This window comes from Alligator mississippiensis, chromosome 4, assembly GCF_030867095.1.
Source record: "Alligator mississippiensis isolate rAllMis1 chromosome 4, rAllMis1, whole genome shotgun sequence".
Lineage (NCBI taxonomy): Eukaryota > Metazoa > Chordata > Crocodylia > Alligatoridae > Alligator > Alligator mississippiensis.
Window position 1 is genome coordinate 221,664,446 of NC_081827.1, and position 16,628 is coordinate 221,681,073.

A 16,628-nucleotide genomic window follows, 5' to 3' on the forward strand; every position below is an offset into this window, starting at 1 on the left:
TTTAGTCTATGGCCGAATCTCCGAAGCGTTGTCAAAGCTCTTGAATCGGGACAGTGATTCAAATCTCCGAGTTGAACTGCTGTCCTCCGAATCGACTGAATCCGAAGTGAATACTTGCTGCTTTGCATAGGCCTACTGAGTTGTTCTCAGTGGAAGGAGAACAGCTTGTGGAGATGAATATGACTTGAAACTGTTGCTCTGAGATGTGTGAAATTGTCCCTTTGTCCCAATGCATTTTTTCATCACTTCTTTCCCACTGCCAGTGCTTAAGTCTGTGAGCAGACGCAAGTTATAGCCAAAAAAAAGAGGGAGGGTAGCGATTTACAATGTGTGAGCTGCTTTATGGTAAGTGCCTGGACATACCTTCTTACCATGTGGTAGAAGAAAGCTAAACCAGGCAGGTTACCTCCTGAAGGGAGCTATTAAAAAGAACATTTAAAATGCTCCTCTACCTCATTTGAAGTGCCAAATGGGAGAGACTTAGACTGTCCTTGCCTGAGTAAAGAAAAGGATTTAAGAGACTAGCTTCCAGGGAAGCTAGCTTCAAAGTTGTGGGAACATATGAATAAGTGCCCTTGTTCAGGGTAAGTGGCAGATAAACTGTAGTAGCTTAGCCCTCAATGAAAGAATGGTATTGTCCAGAGACTAAGGGCATACTCGTGGACAGTTAACATGGTGCAGCTGGCTCGTGGTAAAGGCCCTGTGCCCTTTTGTTCCATGGTGTGTTGGTTATATATTCATACTGCTACCATTGCAAAATTTACTCTCAGAAAAAAGACGCACTATCAACCTCTCAGTCTGTAGTTTGGTGTCAGTTGTCAAGATGAGTTGGCCAGGGCTAAGCTGCAGAAGGTAGAATGCAAAGTATTCCCTAGCACTTCTCTTGTATAAAGCTTGAGCTAAGAACTCTAAGAGGAGGAACAAACGACTTTGGACTCTGTAGAAACACAAGTCAAAGGCCTGATTCAGAGTCTATAGAAGTTAATGAAAAGAGTTCTATTGACTAAAATGGGATTTGGCTAGACTCTAAATTTAAAGAAATATGCTGGGGAGAAACCTGAAAATTGCATCTGTTAAAATGAAAAAGGATTTGGATAAACATTTCAAAGGGACATAGGGAGACAAGGTTTGGGTAAACCTGATCTCTTTTATTAGGCCAACTAAAATAGTTGGAAAAATTCTCCTCAAGCTTTCAGATACAAACACCCTTCTTCAAGTAGAGGGACTGTCTGCAGTTGTTTTGTGCTCTTCCTGGATGAGAGAGAAGCCAGTAATGTCAAAGGGACATAAGCACTTAAGTGCTTATGCTTTCCTAAGTGCTGCTTAAATGCTTTCCTAAGTAACTTAGGTGGTTAAGATCATACATTCTGTTGATTCACGGCCAGACCTTTCAAAGGTACTTAGGTGCCTAAAAATGCAAATAAATGACCACTGCCTTACTTACATACTTTTGAAAATCCTACTAGGTCCTTTTCTGCACTCTAAATCACTTTTAAAATCAGGCTGTACATGCCTTAATCTCTTTTCAAAGTGGGTCTTAGATCCCTGAGTCACATGAAATGCTTTTGAAAACTACATTTTATGATGCATGATCAAGTTGACACCTGGGTTGGTGCTGCAATGCTATAAGAAGGAAGGTTTATCCTAAGTGTTCTCCTTAGTTGGGTAGACCTTGAGATTAGTCTTATACAGTTCAGCCTAATGAGGGTTCAGTCAGATCACCTCAAATTATCCATAGGGATCATTTGAGAGAAACTTGTTGGCTGGTTTGAGCAGCCCATGCAACGCCTCCTAATACACAGCTGAGGTATGTTATCTGAGATGCCTTACGTGCTTTCTTTTAGGAAAGGACCTAGAAGTTTTAATGCTGGTTGAAGATTTCTGGCTGTAGGTATTAGGGTTGTTCGCTCTGTGTGCCTTAATAGATTTCTAACAAGAATCATGCATGGCAGTCAGCTCTGAGGGGGGTACTGAGATACAGATCAGCAGTCACTTTGTATGCTTATCATGAGTTTTTATCTTTTTATACTTTTATCTCTTATTGTGCAGTTTATTGAAGTACCTGGACTTGAGACTTTAATGAGCTCTTGACCCTATATATGTTTTTGGTGTATGCTTTATGTGCTGTCATGAATTTTTAAACATCACACGCCTTTAGTTTTTAATGTGACCAACTGGGCCACCAGGCCCCAGGGGACTCACTGTCTATACGTGGAGTACATTATATATTTTGCAAACATTTGTCTTGATGAGAAAAGAAAATAAAGCTTCCCTATCCATGAGGAAAACAGGACTTTATTATACTGACAGTTCACTAAAAGCAAGCATTGCCAAAAATGCAGAAATAGAAAGTGATCAAAACACTTTGAACTGCGCAGAAAGGGTGGGATTAAAAAAAAAGGTAAAGGTTGATTTACGAGCTTAGAAAGAAAGGCTCAAAACTGTAGTGTCTTTTCTCTTTAAGGTGGGTGGGAACTGTAGGAGGCTAGGGTGTCAGGTATGCACTCAACATTTTGGTGTGAAGACCTTGGTTTCCATAACTGTTTTCTCTATCAGACTGGAAGTACTGTACTTTGGGGAGCCTACTGGTGAATGCCTGCTCCTGGTACAATATCTTTTCAGCCATCTCTAGCACTGGTGTTGGTGTATCTGTGGCTGCTAGAGGCACTGCATTGAACCAATGTCAGGAGTAGTAGAAGGCAAGTAACAGCTTTGAAGCATATGATCATATTGTAACAGTTATGTATATATACATGTCCATAAGTTGCTGTATTATCTCTGTATCCATGACTATTGTCTTCCCTCTAACAGCCAATTTCCTCCCAGTCTGTAAGGCCCCTGATAAGCATTACACTTGAGATGTGGTTAACTAGTTAATGAATCATAGAATCATAGAAAATTAGGGTTGGAAGGGACCTCAGGAGGTCATCTAGTCCAACCTCCTGCTCAAAGCAGGACCATCCCCAACTAGATCATTCCAGCCAGGGCTTTGTTGAACCAGGCCTTAGAAACCTCCTAAGGATGGCAATTCCATCACCTCTCTAGATAACTGTTCCAGTGCTTCACCACCCTCCTAGTGAGAGTTTTTCCTAATATCCAACTTAAACCTCCCTTGCTGCAACTTGAGACCACTGCTCCTTGTTCTGTCATCTCTCACCACTGAGAACAGTCTAGCTCCATCTTCTTTGTAACCACCCTTCAGGTAGTTAAAGACTGCTATCAAATCCCCCCTCAGTCTTAACTTCTGCAGACTAAATAAGCCCAGTTCCTTCAGCCTCTCCTTAGAAGTCATGTGCTTCAGCCACCAAACCATTTGTGTTGGCACTGGATTTATGACCTAGATACATTGTTCTGGGCTGACCCAAACCCTTAGACCAACCACAACCTCTCCATTTGATAATAGGTTAATTTTATTGTTACACAGTGATAGCAGATAAGTTCTATATCTACCAATCCCAGGGTTCACAGTCAAGGTATGTCTGGTCAGTATGTGAGCTTCACTCTGAGGTCCTCTCTTGAATATCAGATGTCAGCAGCCTGGAGGTCAGAGACTGAGGCCCAGTCCCCTTCCCCTCCCCCCCTCCAGTAGGGTGGGTGAGATGGGCTGGTGGTGTGCCTTCTGTCCACTGTGGCCTTGGGTTCCCCTCTTGGGAACCCTTTGCTGCTCAAATTCCTCCTTTTGTATCTTTTTCCCTCTGTGATGACTCTTCATCTTTGGGCATCATTGATTGGTCTCCGTGTGGTTGTCACACATCCTAACCTGGGCTTTTTCCAGTTCTCCTCCTAATTTGGTCCATCTACCAAAACCAGAAATCCCAGGGGCTCTGCACTTGGGCACTGTGACCTGGCACCAATGCTGCAGAGTCCCTTGTATCACATGTTATGGACCAGTGTGGTACATGTCTTCAATTTTCCAGCTCTCTGCTGGACTCACTCCAGCTTGTTCACATCCTTTCTATAGTTGGGGACCCAGAACTGCCACAGTATTCCAGATGTGCCTCACAAGTGCAGAATAGAGGGGAATAATTATTTCCCTGGATTTGCTGGCAATGCTTCTACTAATGCAGCCCAGTATGCTGTTTGCCTTCTTGGCAACAAGGACCCAATGTTGACTCATTTCCAGCTTATTGTCCACTGTAACCCCCAGGTCTTTTTCTGCAGAGCTGCTGCTTAGCCATTTGGTCGCAAGCCTGAAGCAGTGCATGGGATTGTTTCGTCCTAAGTGCAGGACTTTGCACTTGTCCTTATTGAATCGCATGAGAGTTCTTTTGGCCTAATCCTCTAATTTGTCTAGGTCACTCTGAATCCTAGCTCTACCCTTCAGTGTATCTACTACACCCCCCAGCTTGGTGTCATTGGTGAACTTGGTGAGGGTGCAATCCATCCCATCTTCCAGATCGTTAATGAAGATTTTGAACAAAACCAGCCCCAGGACCAACCCCTGGGGCACTCCACTTGATACTGGCTGCCAGCTAGACATTGAGCCATTGATTACTATCCATGGAGCCTGACAATCCAGACAGCTTTCTGTGGTTGCTTGCAAGATTGCTTTGGGAGAACATGTCAAAAGCCTTGCTAAAATCAAGGTATATCATGTCCGCTGCTTTCCCTACATCTACAGCCAGTCACCTCATCATAGAAGGCAATCAGGTTGGTCAGGCGTGACGTCCTTGGTGAATCCATGCTGATGGTTCCTGATCATTTTCTTGTCCAAGTGCTTAGAAACGGATTCCTTGAGGACCTGTTCCATGATTTTTCCAGGGACAGAGGTGAGGCTGACTGTTCTGTAGTTCTTTTCTTAAAGATGGGCACTATATTTGCCCTTTTCCAATTGTCTGGGACTTCCCCCTGATCACCATGAGTTTTCAAAGATATGAACGACATCTTAAGTAGTAACCTGGCCACACTTTGTGCAATTAATGCCATAATTAAACAGACACAAATAATATTAATAAGACACAAAGTTATTAAAATGTCTCATAATTTTGTGCTTTGGTTCCAATTGTGCTTTAGATGGAACATGTGGCCGATCAGCGCTCCCAGCCTTGAAGGGCTGCTCTACACTCCCAGCATCAGGATCAGCAGTCTACTAATTGGTGGCCTGAGCTCTCGGACCACACGGTAGCCTTAAAGAGCATGATTGTTGGGATGAGGGATCAGATCCCATTATGCACCTTTAAATAAATGTCTTTCCGAGTTCCTTTTCTACCACCTATTGGTAGCATTGAATCCCTTTCTGCCAGTTCCTTTTTCTAGGTCTCTCAATCGTTTTTCTTCTTTTTTCTGGTCTCCAGAACACCCTGTTTCCTCTGCCAGCTTTGCTGACCCTTTGAAAAGTTTCTGCACAACTCCTTTGTTCTCTCATGTATTTGCTCTCAAGTTTACCAGGCTTTGAGTAGGCATTAATGTCTCTGTCCACAAGGGTCTGGACACCACTGGTGCTAACCTTAGTAAAGTTACAAGCAGTCTTTGTTAATTGTTTAATTTCCTTGTTAGTAGAGAGAGATTTTTTTTATCCTGCACCTTTGGAATGCCACTGTGGGAAGAAGGTGAAACCTTTTCCAGGTTTCCTTCCATTTTCATTAAAATGCTGATGCATTAAATCTCCCTGGCTCGGTGGGTTGTCTGCTTGTTTGCAGCTGTTCTGTATTCCATTTATCACAGGGGGCTGCATGTACCTGGGTTCCATATTGCCTGCATGCCAGAGCATTAGTGTGGCCTGGCTTGTCAGGGAGAGAAGGGCTGCTCCTAAGAGGCCAGGCACTTCTGTAGGCTGTCTTACTGTTGGAAAATGTGTCCTGATGTGTGCAATGGCAGAACAAAGTTAGTACCTGTTCATGGAGGTTTGGGGGAGACCTCTAAGATGCACATTATTGCTGTTCACTAGAATGGTGCCTTCTGATGGTCTGTGCAGCTGGAAAGGCATCCCACCTACTTGGGACCTAGGGAAAAAGCAGTCCTGCCCTGTAATAAAGGAGCCTTTCTAGACCCTTCTGTCCTTAAATTTCATGTCCCCTGCAAACATGTTCAAAGTTCACTACTCCAAGCAATGCCATTTTGCAGTGATGTTTGGGCACTGCCAGGGAATTACAGTGTTTTGTACCTTGTGATCTGCAGTTACTGTGTGTTTGCTGCCTGCTTGTACTTTGGATGGTACCAGTTATGACTCGATAAATTCTGAAAATACATTGATAAAGGTTTTATGCGTAAAAAAAGTTTTAGAAGTTTGTTGATACTAGAAGAGTCTAGGATGAATATTGATATCAGAAGCCATTCTGGGATTTGTTGCTATTAAAAGCTTTTTAAAGATTTTACCAAAAAAGTGTTTAACGATGAGGTTGTAAACACAACAAACTTGCCCTGATTTTGTTTCAGTCACCTGATTTATCAAAATTCAGTGTATAAAGCCCAGTGTGCAGAACTATGCATGGCTCAGGACTAAGTGAATACACTTCTATGTCAAAAATTGTGTTTTGAATCTGGACATTGGCAGTTATGACAGCTTTTTAGGACAGGGTGAGGGGAATTGAGGTGCAGCCAGCTAAGCAGTGGACTGCAATGGCTTTGTAGAGGAGGATTAGAGAGAGAGCACATAGGAGAAAGCTGTAACTCAGAGGATGGACAGATGACAGACATCCCTGGTGTAACTTAGTTTTGGAGAAATTGGGGGTGACAGGATTCCATGGTCCCATGCCAAAAATCTGTCCAGCACTTCATAGTATGAACAGGTGACTTAAATATTGCCTGAGGTGTGGTTATGGTCTTCAGCCTGCTTGTAGGCAACCTTTAAAGTTTATAATGATGCAGCACTTTGTGCTTTCGTGCTTGTGGTGCCACATGGTATTACCATGGTAATGATTTCCTAAACATTCTGTGTCAGGTCTCACAGACATACTTTATCTTGGGGAGTGAGCAGGTTCAAGACATCTGCACAGGTTGTTTTAAGGATGAGGAGCAGGCATGGCACAGGGGTGACAGAAAACCTAGGCAAGTGGGTTAGTGAAATATCTGAGTGCAAAGGGACAGATTCTGGCTATGTGCCAGAATTTAAACAGAAAGGTGACATCCAGACTTACTGATCCTGGGGTAACCAAAGCCACAGAGGTCTAGAGAGCAGCTGGGTAGGGCAGGGCATAAAGTAAGTGTCTGTCAGCTGCCGGACATTAAAATACTGTACTTTCTGACATTCAGGGAGAGAACCTAATCTTCAGCTGACTTGCACTCACTTTCCTGCATAAATAAAAACTGAACCCCTAGCACCTGCTGACGATTGGAAAAGACAGCAATCAATTAGAAGAAATACAGGTTTGGAATGAGTAGTGCTTCAGTTTAGCTTCCTGAGGCAAAACTACTAGTCCAAACAGAAGTAAAATTTCTGGATTTATTCTAATACAAAGATGTATATATCTTTTGAACATGGCCCTGTTTTTAACATCTGCTGTTATTTGGTCATGGTTAACTCCTTGGCCCTTTCCACAGTAGGAAAATAGGTGTCATTTTAAATTGTGCTACAAACACATAACCATTTTACATATTTTAAAACACATAGTGTCTCATACCTTAGAAACATGGTAACAAATGTGTGAGAGAGAAAAATCAGAAAAAGATGCATTTGCCCAGCTCCTGAAATATAGACAGTGATTTCTAGTTTGCACTGGTAAGTGATATCTGTCAGCTGGGTTCAAGGGTTAATATGTCAATGGGAATATACATACCACAACTGCTAACCTAAGAATCACTCCTTTTCAGAGTCTCTGGGTCTACGTAGTAAAGTCATCCGGAAAATTGAAGAGTTGAGCATCAAGATGGATTCTGTTTCTGTTGGAATTCCTGATGAATTCTTATGCCCCATAACTAGGGAGCTTATGAAGGATCCTATTATTGCATCAGGTATGTCTGTAAGCAGCTTTTATCAAAGCACATTGTTCAGGTGTAAAAGATAAATGCTGGAGAGCTGTTAATTGACGTGTATCATAAAGAATGCTAAATGGATGCATTTGAATTGTACCAAAAAAGGTAAAACTAAGTGTGTTTTCACCACTGGTATATTGGATAAAAGAGGGCTGATGGCACCACTTTTTCTTCCACCTGCAGTGCGTGATAAAGGGCTAGCATTGGCACCAAGCTACAAAACCAGTCACAGGTGTGAATCTCACTCTGATAGGCTTACCACTGAGATGGGTGTTCTGAAGGTTTGCTTCCTCTCCTTGGCATTTCGTATTGGCTAGCTTAGACCCCTGCCTTCTCAGTGTGGCTTTTTGTGATCTCTTTGCTTAGGCACCTTAGACTCGAGATCAGTGTTTCTTAACCAAGGTGCCATGGCACCCTAGGGCATCTTGAGGGCTTTTCAAGGGTGCCATGGGATGTCATGCAATGTTAGCACTTCTGTGTGCAAGCATGATTCACAAGATAAGCCCAGAGATTTCAAATATGAATCCATGGCATTAAAAACAATCTTACCTGTTGTGACCCATTCTGTAGCCAAAAAATGAGTGAAAACTACAGGGCTGGCATTTTCTGAGGGCTACCTTGGAAAATGGCGGCTGGGTTGCTTTAACTAAAGCTAGTTCGACAAGCTTTAAAGTGCTCCCGCCGCCATTTTTAGGCACCGGGAAGCTGATGTACGAGACACTCGAGTCTGTTAGAGTGGTAATTACCACGCTCCAGCAGATTTGATAAATCAAGCCTGCTCTGACGTGCTGTAATTACAACATGTTGGAGCAGCCTTGTGTATAGGCACCCTAAGGCTGAGTACCACTCTTCTAGGTGCATTTTACAGAGAACCTAACTTCTTACTCAGGGCCATGGATTGATAGCCATGGGCAGCTAGGTGTTTAAACGTAAGACACCAATTGGCATTGTGATAGCTGTGCCTTTATGTAAATGACACTGAAAATTGGACTCCACACATTATTAAATGGGAGTGGACAATGAAATAGAAGCAACAGTGGAGCTTGTGCTGCTTTTTTTTGTTAGTTTTATTAAGAGGTTTAGTTTCACTTTCCAATCTGGCCATAATCAGTTTCAGATTCTAATTTTTATAATGTCTTTTCATGTCTCTTTTTGTGTTTCCCATCTGGTAAGGGGATACAGAATTAAGAAGAAATGTTTGATAAATATTCAATTAGCATTTATTGAGAGATTAAGCTTGGACCTTGCTAATTGAAAATATTCATTTAAGTGATCTAAAACTTTGACTTGCATTAGTGGCTTAGCTTCCAAATTTACCTCACTTGAAGAATATTCTTTAGTAGTAATATTTCATTCACGCAGTCTGGTAAAACATGTCTGTAACCCCTCTCCTTCCCTGCTATTCTGCATCAGTATAGTTAGAAGATTCTTTGTAACTATAAAGTAGTGAGATTAATTATATTTTGAGGGACATATGAAATCTATTCAAATCTTTTACAGTCGATGTGTTATTAATATTTTAAAACCCTTTATTTTTTTCTCTTTGATCACACTCAATAACCTTAAGTATGCAAAATATAAATATTTTGATACATTCCCTATTTTAAAGGTCCATTGTGAAGGTATGAAAACAAAATTAGTTGCAAATGTTTATTGAGGCTCACCATAATGCATTATATTTCCTCTAAAATGTTTTGTTGTCTGTGTTTACTTTTAGAGAAAATGTGTTTGACTTAAACATAGCTAAGCAACCGCATTTGCAGTAAACTGTCAATGCATACATAAATTTTTTAAAGGAACTGAGTGAACACTGTTGTTAAAATGCAGATTGTCAATTGCAATTTACTGGCTAGTCACGTCACTCTTTCAGTGCTTCTTATTTATACATGAAAGGCTATGGGCACAGGGGACTTTGCCTAGCAGCTCTGATGATTCCTTTGACAGCTTTGTGATGAACTTTGCAAAACAATTTTAAAGCCTGTATTGAAATGTAATTAGTGATAGAATAGATCTGCTGAGAATCCCTGCTTTCTTCACTTATCAAATGCTCAAGGGGACATATTTGTTCACCAATAGAAAATAATGTTCATTCTTCCACAGAATCACTTTGTTTTATTCTAATATTTTTAATTCCATGGAAAGCTGATTGCCTATTTAAAAAAAATCTTCTCTCTCGAGAAATACCAAGAATAAAACAAGTACTATCTGAAACTGGTTTCAGGTAACATTTTATTTTAGAAAGTTGCCTAGTTGCTCTCTCTCATAGTCTAACATACTGGATGAATACATATGTGAAAAGTTTAAAATCAACAGTACATTTTTGCTAACAAGCAAATAAGTTGCTTATCTTTGATTGAGCTACAATTAAACATTGTGGATTTGGACCAGTGATGGCCATAGATAACAATGTTTTAGCAGATGCCTTGTTAAGATGACTTCTAGTTTTGTATTTTATTCCGCCTGTGTGAGATAAGAGGCTGAATCATGTTTTGGCCTTTCTGGCTCAGATCAAGTGTGGAATTAAAAAATAACACACCAAAGAGAAGACTTTGTAGTTGCCTTTTCAGAAATATACCTTATCAGTCTGTAGTTAGTTGTTTATTAGGAACATGGAATTATTTAGGATGATTAAAGAGACTACTCCCTACAAGTAGAGAATACCTTGCATAAGTAAAAGACAAAATGTGGTCTCAGAGAACTGAATAGGAGCTTATATCAAGTTACTTGCTACTAAAATAAGACATTGTTTGAAGAACACTTAGAAATACTTTTAGTACTTTTTGTAAAAGTATTTCATAGTTTCATAGTAGCTAGGGTCAGGAGGGACCTGAACAGATCATGTAACCTGACCCCCTGACACAGGCAGGAATGAATGCTGGGTTCACAAGACCTCAGACAGGTGATCATCCAACCTCTTTTTGAATTTGCCCAAGGTAGGGTTGAGGACCACTTCCCTGGGAAGTTGGTTCCAGATTCTGGCCACCCTAACTGTAAAATATTGTCTTCTGATCTCTAACCTAAACCTATTCTCCATCAGCTTATTACCATTGTTTGTCACCCCAGGTGGTGCTGGGGAGAAAAGGGCTCTACCTATTTGTTGTTGATCTCCCCTGATGAGTTTGTAGGCAGCCACCAGGTCCCCTCTCAGCCTCCTCTTGCCAAGGCTGAATAGGTTCAGGTCCCTCAGTCTCTCCTTATAGGGCCTGTCCTGCTGCCCTGTCACCCAAGGTCCTCCTCTGAACTCTCTCCAGGCTGGCCACATCCTTTTTAAAGTGCAGTGCCCAGTACTGGACGCAGTACTCCAATTGTGGCCTGACCAATGTCGCGTAGAAGGGGAGTATCGCCTCTCTGGACCAGCTTGAGATGCATCTTTGGATGCATGACCAAGGTATGGCTGGCCTTGCTAGCTGCAGTCTGGCATTGGCGGCTCATGTTCATCTTGGAGTCAATAATGACTCCAAGATCCCTTTCTGCCTCTGTGCTTTCAAGAGGGGAACTCCCCAGCCTGTATGTATGCTGTGGATTCCTTCTCCCAAGGTGCAGCACCCTGCATTTGTCTATGTTGAACCCCATCCTATTCTCATCTGCCCACTTTTGTAGTCTGTCTAAATCTAGTTGCAGCCTCTCTCTCCCTTCAAGTGTGCCTACCTCGCCCCACATCTTAGTGTCATCAGCAAACTTGGACAATGTGCTTTTAATCCCCTTGTCCAAGTTGCTGATGAAGATGTTAAACAGTGCGAGCCTGAGGACTGAGCCCTGGGGGACCCTATTGCTCACATCTGACCAGGTTGAGTACAGCCCGTCCACCACTACTCTCTGGGTGTGCCCCATTAACCAGTATTTTACCCATCCAACTGTGTAGGCATCAATGCCACAGTCACTTAATATATTAATGAGAAGGGGTGGGGGGTGACAGTGTCAAAGGCCTTCTTAAAGTCTAGAAAGACTACGTCCATGGCGACACCATCATCCAAGGATTTAGTTACCTGGTTGTAAAAGGCAATCAGGTTGGTCAGGCAGGACCTGCATTTGATGAACCCATGCTGGTTGCCCCGGAGCATGATCTCCCCTGCTGGCCCCCCCACACATGTGCTCCTTGATGATTTTCTCCAAGATCTTCCCGAAGACCAAGGTTTGATTTGAGGCATCAGAATCTGTTATTAATTATCTGAATTTCAAAGGGTCACTTGTAACTAATTGAAACATTGAACTGTCTCATGGTTAGTACCTCTAGGGAGAGGTGACAAAATTGTGGGGTGAAATCCTGACTTTTTTTTCTGTTGACTTCAGTGGGGTAGGATTTCACCCCTTCTATTTACTATATCTAACACCTGCCTGAGTTTTCAGTATAAAAAATTGAAAGCAAAGCAGAGAACTGTTGAGCATCTTCCTGCAATCCAGATAGACTCCAGGCACAGTCTAGCTGTAGTGGCAGAGGCTTCAGTGCAGGCTGTGCAAGCCCATACAGATTCTGGGTGGTTGAAGCCTTTGCCACTACAGCTATGCCATTAGCACTCAAGCTAACTCAGTCTGTCTACGCAGTAGGAGTCACTGAATTGCATTGTTCATGAGTGTAAGCCAGGGTTGGTAACCTACTGCCTACAGAACCATTCAATCCAGCCCCCAGACATAGAACTTGGCTGTTCGTTGCTCTTCCCATGCCACCGTGGGAATAAACATTAGTGCCTGGATCCTGGGGCCCACCTGCTCCTGGGTCAAACTGGGTTATTCCAGCCCACACCATGAAAAGCTTGCCAACCACTGGCATGATCGATTCCATACCAATTTAGTTCAGCTAAGGACATCAGAAAAATGTATATGGTAAGTTAAACTTTAGATCGTTAGGCATTGTCTACAGTTGTTTATCCACAAAAGTATGTCAGTATAATTGCACCAACAGAAGAATTATTTTGGCAGCATAATTTAAACACATTCCCCAAACAGATTTTATGTTGTATTAGCAATGTTTTTGCCTGTGTACATGCATCCAGTCTAGATCTTTCACCCAGTATAGCTCTCAGTCAGGGATTTGTGGTTAGAAAACTGTATAGGTATAGCTCTTGTCCAAATCCAGCATGTTTCTTTTCTGGACTGAAAGGGATTAGACATTGAAGTCTGAAATGCTTCAGTGGATGTCTTTACAGATAAATCTGTTGGAGATCCATGTGGACTGTTTGAGGGCAGGCTTTTATCAAACTGGAGCTATGTGTAAGGATCCCTTAATATAGGTGGGATTTATTACAGTCATCAGTGAACTCACTTGATTATGACTTATCTTTCCCCAATTTGCAAGATTTTTATAATTATACTAGAGATGCAGCAGGCTACACTTGTTATAGAAAACTCTTTAAATGTTTTGGGTTTGAATAAAGCCAGCATAATTTGAAAAGTAATTAGCTGTACAGTACAGTAGCTATATTTGATGCTGATGTCCAGTACAGTGGGACCAAACATAATTGTTTTACTTTACGTATTTAACCTGCAACTGAACAACTCTTACTTCCATTGAAAATAAGTTCCCCTGCCAAGGGGTCCGGGTGCCACCAACCCACGCAAGGGCTCCGTCTGGGTGGAGGCCTCAGAGGAGCCCCGGGTGGGAGGCAACATCGGGGCAGGGTCCTTGGGTGCACTCAGAGTCACTACCCCCATTAAGACTCCCTCACATGCACTTACCTGAAGACTCTGGAGATACTATGCGTCAGAGTCGGTGGCTTCAGACAGAGTTTCAGGCCCCTCCTGCTCTCTCCCAGCTCTCCCCCTTGTGCGAACTCCCACGCAAACTCTGGTGTGCTCCTGAAGAGCATGCCTGTTTGTGGGGCCTGTTTGCGCAGCTCCCGCCTGGCATGGCTAAAAACCCCTTTCTGATTCCCTACAGCTGGCCTGGCTTCTCCTCCCTCTTCCCTCCTGTCCAGCTTACCTTGCTGGTGCTGCTGACTTGGTCTCACCACTCCTACTCCTCTCGGTGGGGTCGGGGGAAGCCGAGGGCTCATGTGCCCTGCTGCCCATGAGGAGACCTAAACTACCCTGACATCTGCTGGGAGGAGCAGTCAGCCAAATCCAACCGTTAACCTGCGTGCAGGACCTTCACCTAACGCAGGAGGTATACAGTCCTGCTAGGGGGAATGCCTTACTGGACTTGGTGTTGGCGACGGGGGAGGACCTGGTAAGGGAGCTGCAGATTTGTGGTCACTTTGGGGACAGTGACCACCAATCAGTCAAATTCACCATATGGCATAGGGTGGGTAAGAGAACTAATAGGGTGGAAGTGCTTGAATTTAGGAAGGCTAACGTCAGTGCGCTTAGAAGTCTGGTCAATGACGCACTGCAGGATAAGAGTATTGGCGAGATGGGAGTCCAGGAAGGGTGGTCATTCTTAAAGGAAGCGATTCTTTGGGTGCAGAGGGAGCTGATCCCAGTATGAGGGGAAAAAGGGGAAAGGAGCCAAAAAACTTCCTTGGCTAAACAGGGAAATCCAGGGGAGCCTAAGGGCAAAAAAGAAGGTGTACAGGCAGTGGAAGCAGGGGGAAGCTACCAAGGAGGAGTATACCTACTTGGCCTGCACTTGCAGGGAGGCAGTTAGAAAGGCCAAAGCAAGTACAGAGCTGAGGCTGGCAACAGAAATTAAAGACAACAAAAAGTCTTTAGGTATGTAGGGAGTAAAAGGAAAGCACAGGGTAGCATAAAACCCCTACTGAACAAGGAGCAATTAATGACAGACAGGGGGGACAAGGCTGAGCTATTCAATGAGTTTTTTGCCTCGATGTCCTTGAACAGGGGTCAAGATAAGTCTCCTAATGGGTTCTTAGATAGGTGTCAGAGGGACACCTGCCTACCAACTGTCACTGCTGACTTGGTGCAGTCACTTGGATAGACTGGAAGTGTTTAAGTCAGCAGGCCTGGATGAGCTGCATCCGAGGGTACTGGAGGAATTGGCTGGTGTCATAGCAGAACCACTGGCACAGCTGTTTGAGTGCTCATGGCACTCGGGTCAGATCCCGGATGACTGGAAAAGGGCCAATGTGGTCTCTATTTTGAAGAAGGGGAGAAAGGAGGATTCGAGTAATTATAGGCCAGTCAGTCTCACCTCCATCCTTGGAACGATTATGAAGGATTATATTTGTGGGAGTCCAGTGGGAAAAATAGTGCAGCAGGGAAACCAGCATGGATTCATAGCAGGTAGATTATGCCTGACCAACCTGGTTTCGTTTTATGACAGGGTCACAAAACACTTAGATGCAGGAGTAGAGGTAGATGTTGTTTACTTGGATTTTAGCAAGGCCTTCCATACGGTATCTCATCCCATTCTCATAAAAAAAAATTAAGACGCTGTGTCATAGATGTTTACATGGTCTGGTGGGTGGCAAATTGGCTTAGTGGTCGCACCCAGAGAGTGGTAGTAGACGGGTTGGTATAGACTTGGAAGGACGTGGGTAGTGGGGTCCTGCAGGGTTTGGTCCTTGGACCTGTAGTCTTCAATATCTTCATCAATGACTTGGACATGGGTGTGAAGTGTACTCTGTCCAAGTTTGCGGACAATACTAAATTGTGGGGTGAAGTGCACACTCCAGAGGGTAAAGAACAATTGCAGGCAGACCTGGACAGGTTAGAAAAGTGGGCAGTACACAGTAGGATGTAGTACGACAAGGACAAGTACAGAGTGCCGCATGTAGGGCACAAAAGTATCCAGCACACCTACTGGCTGGGAAGTGACCCTCTCAGCAGCACAGAAGCGGAAAGGGATCTCCAAGTCATAGCGGACTCCAACATGAACATGAGTCGTCAGTGTGACAAAATCATCGGCAAAGCTAACCGCACTTTATCATGCATCAGCAGACGCATGACAAATAGAACCAAGGAGGTGATACTTCCCCTCTATGCGGCATTAGTCAGACCGCAATTGGAGTACTGCATCCGGTTTTGGGTGCCATACTTCAAGAAGGATGTTGATAGACTTGAGAGAGTCCAGAGGGCCACTCGTATGGATAGGGGCTTGCAGGACAAGCCCAATGAGAGACTGAAAGACCTGGACCACTTCAGCCGCCGCAAGAGAAGGCTGAGAGGAGATCCTGTGGCTGCCTACAAATTCATTAGGGGGATGCAGCAATGGATCAGAGATGCTCTGTTCACTAGGGAGCCTCTTGGGGTAACAAGGAACAATGGTCACAAACTGACAGAGCAGATTTAGGCTAGATATCAGGAAAAACTTCACAGTGAGGGTGGCCAAAATTTGGAATGGACTTCCTAGGGAGGTGGTGCTCTTCCCTACCTTGGGGGTTTTTAAGAGAAGGCTAGATAGGCATCTGGCTGGGGTCATTGGACCCCAGCACTCTTTCCTGCCGAGGCAGGGGGTCGGACTCGATGATCTGTTGAGGTCCCTTCCAACCCTAGCATCTATGAACCTATGAAAGCATTTACTTTTTGTGGAAGAAACAAAGGTTTAGACTACTGTTGTGCTGCTTCAACTTACTTCATTGGGTCTTAACCAGTAAAAAGTGCCTTGTGCACCATCATGCTGGGAAGGGTTAAGGCAGAAGAACCCACTCCTGCTGCAGCTCATCTCACTGCTATCCTGTATGGCATCTTTTATATGCCATACAGAAAAGAGGTGGAACTGTCCCTGCACCCCAGTTTCCAGGAGAACCAATGATACAGACCCATCCTGAATAAGAGATAGTGAACCACAGGGAGTAGAGAGGGGTGGGGTCTGGTGAGTTAAG

The 16,628-nt window shown here is 43.6% G+C and overlaps 1 protein-coding gene across 4 annotated transcripts in view; it reads left to right on the forward strand.

Annotated features, from left to right (window-relative positions):
- The window catches only part of WDSUB1 (WD repeat, sterile alpha motif and U-box domain containing 1), a 66,775-nt gene that overhangs the window by 49,492 nt on the left and 655 nt on the right, over positions 1-16,628 (forward strand). For 3 of the 4 annotated variants that reach the window (XM_006273813.4, XM_019480253.2, XM_019480254.2), the window contains one exon: positions 7,750-7,890. In XM_006273813.4, the coding sequence (XP_006273875.1) occupies positions 7,750-7,890 (141 nt within the window). Of the gene's footprint in view, positions 1-7,749; positions 7,891-16,628 lie in introns of those variants that run through there. The other variant, XM_059727360.1, reaches the window with a different exon arrangement.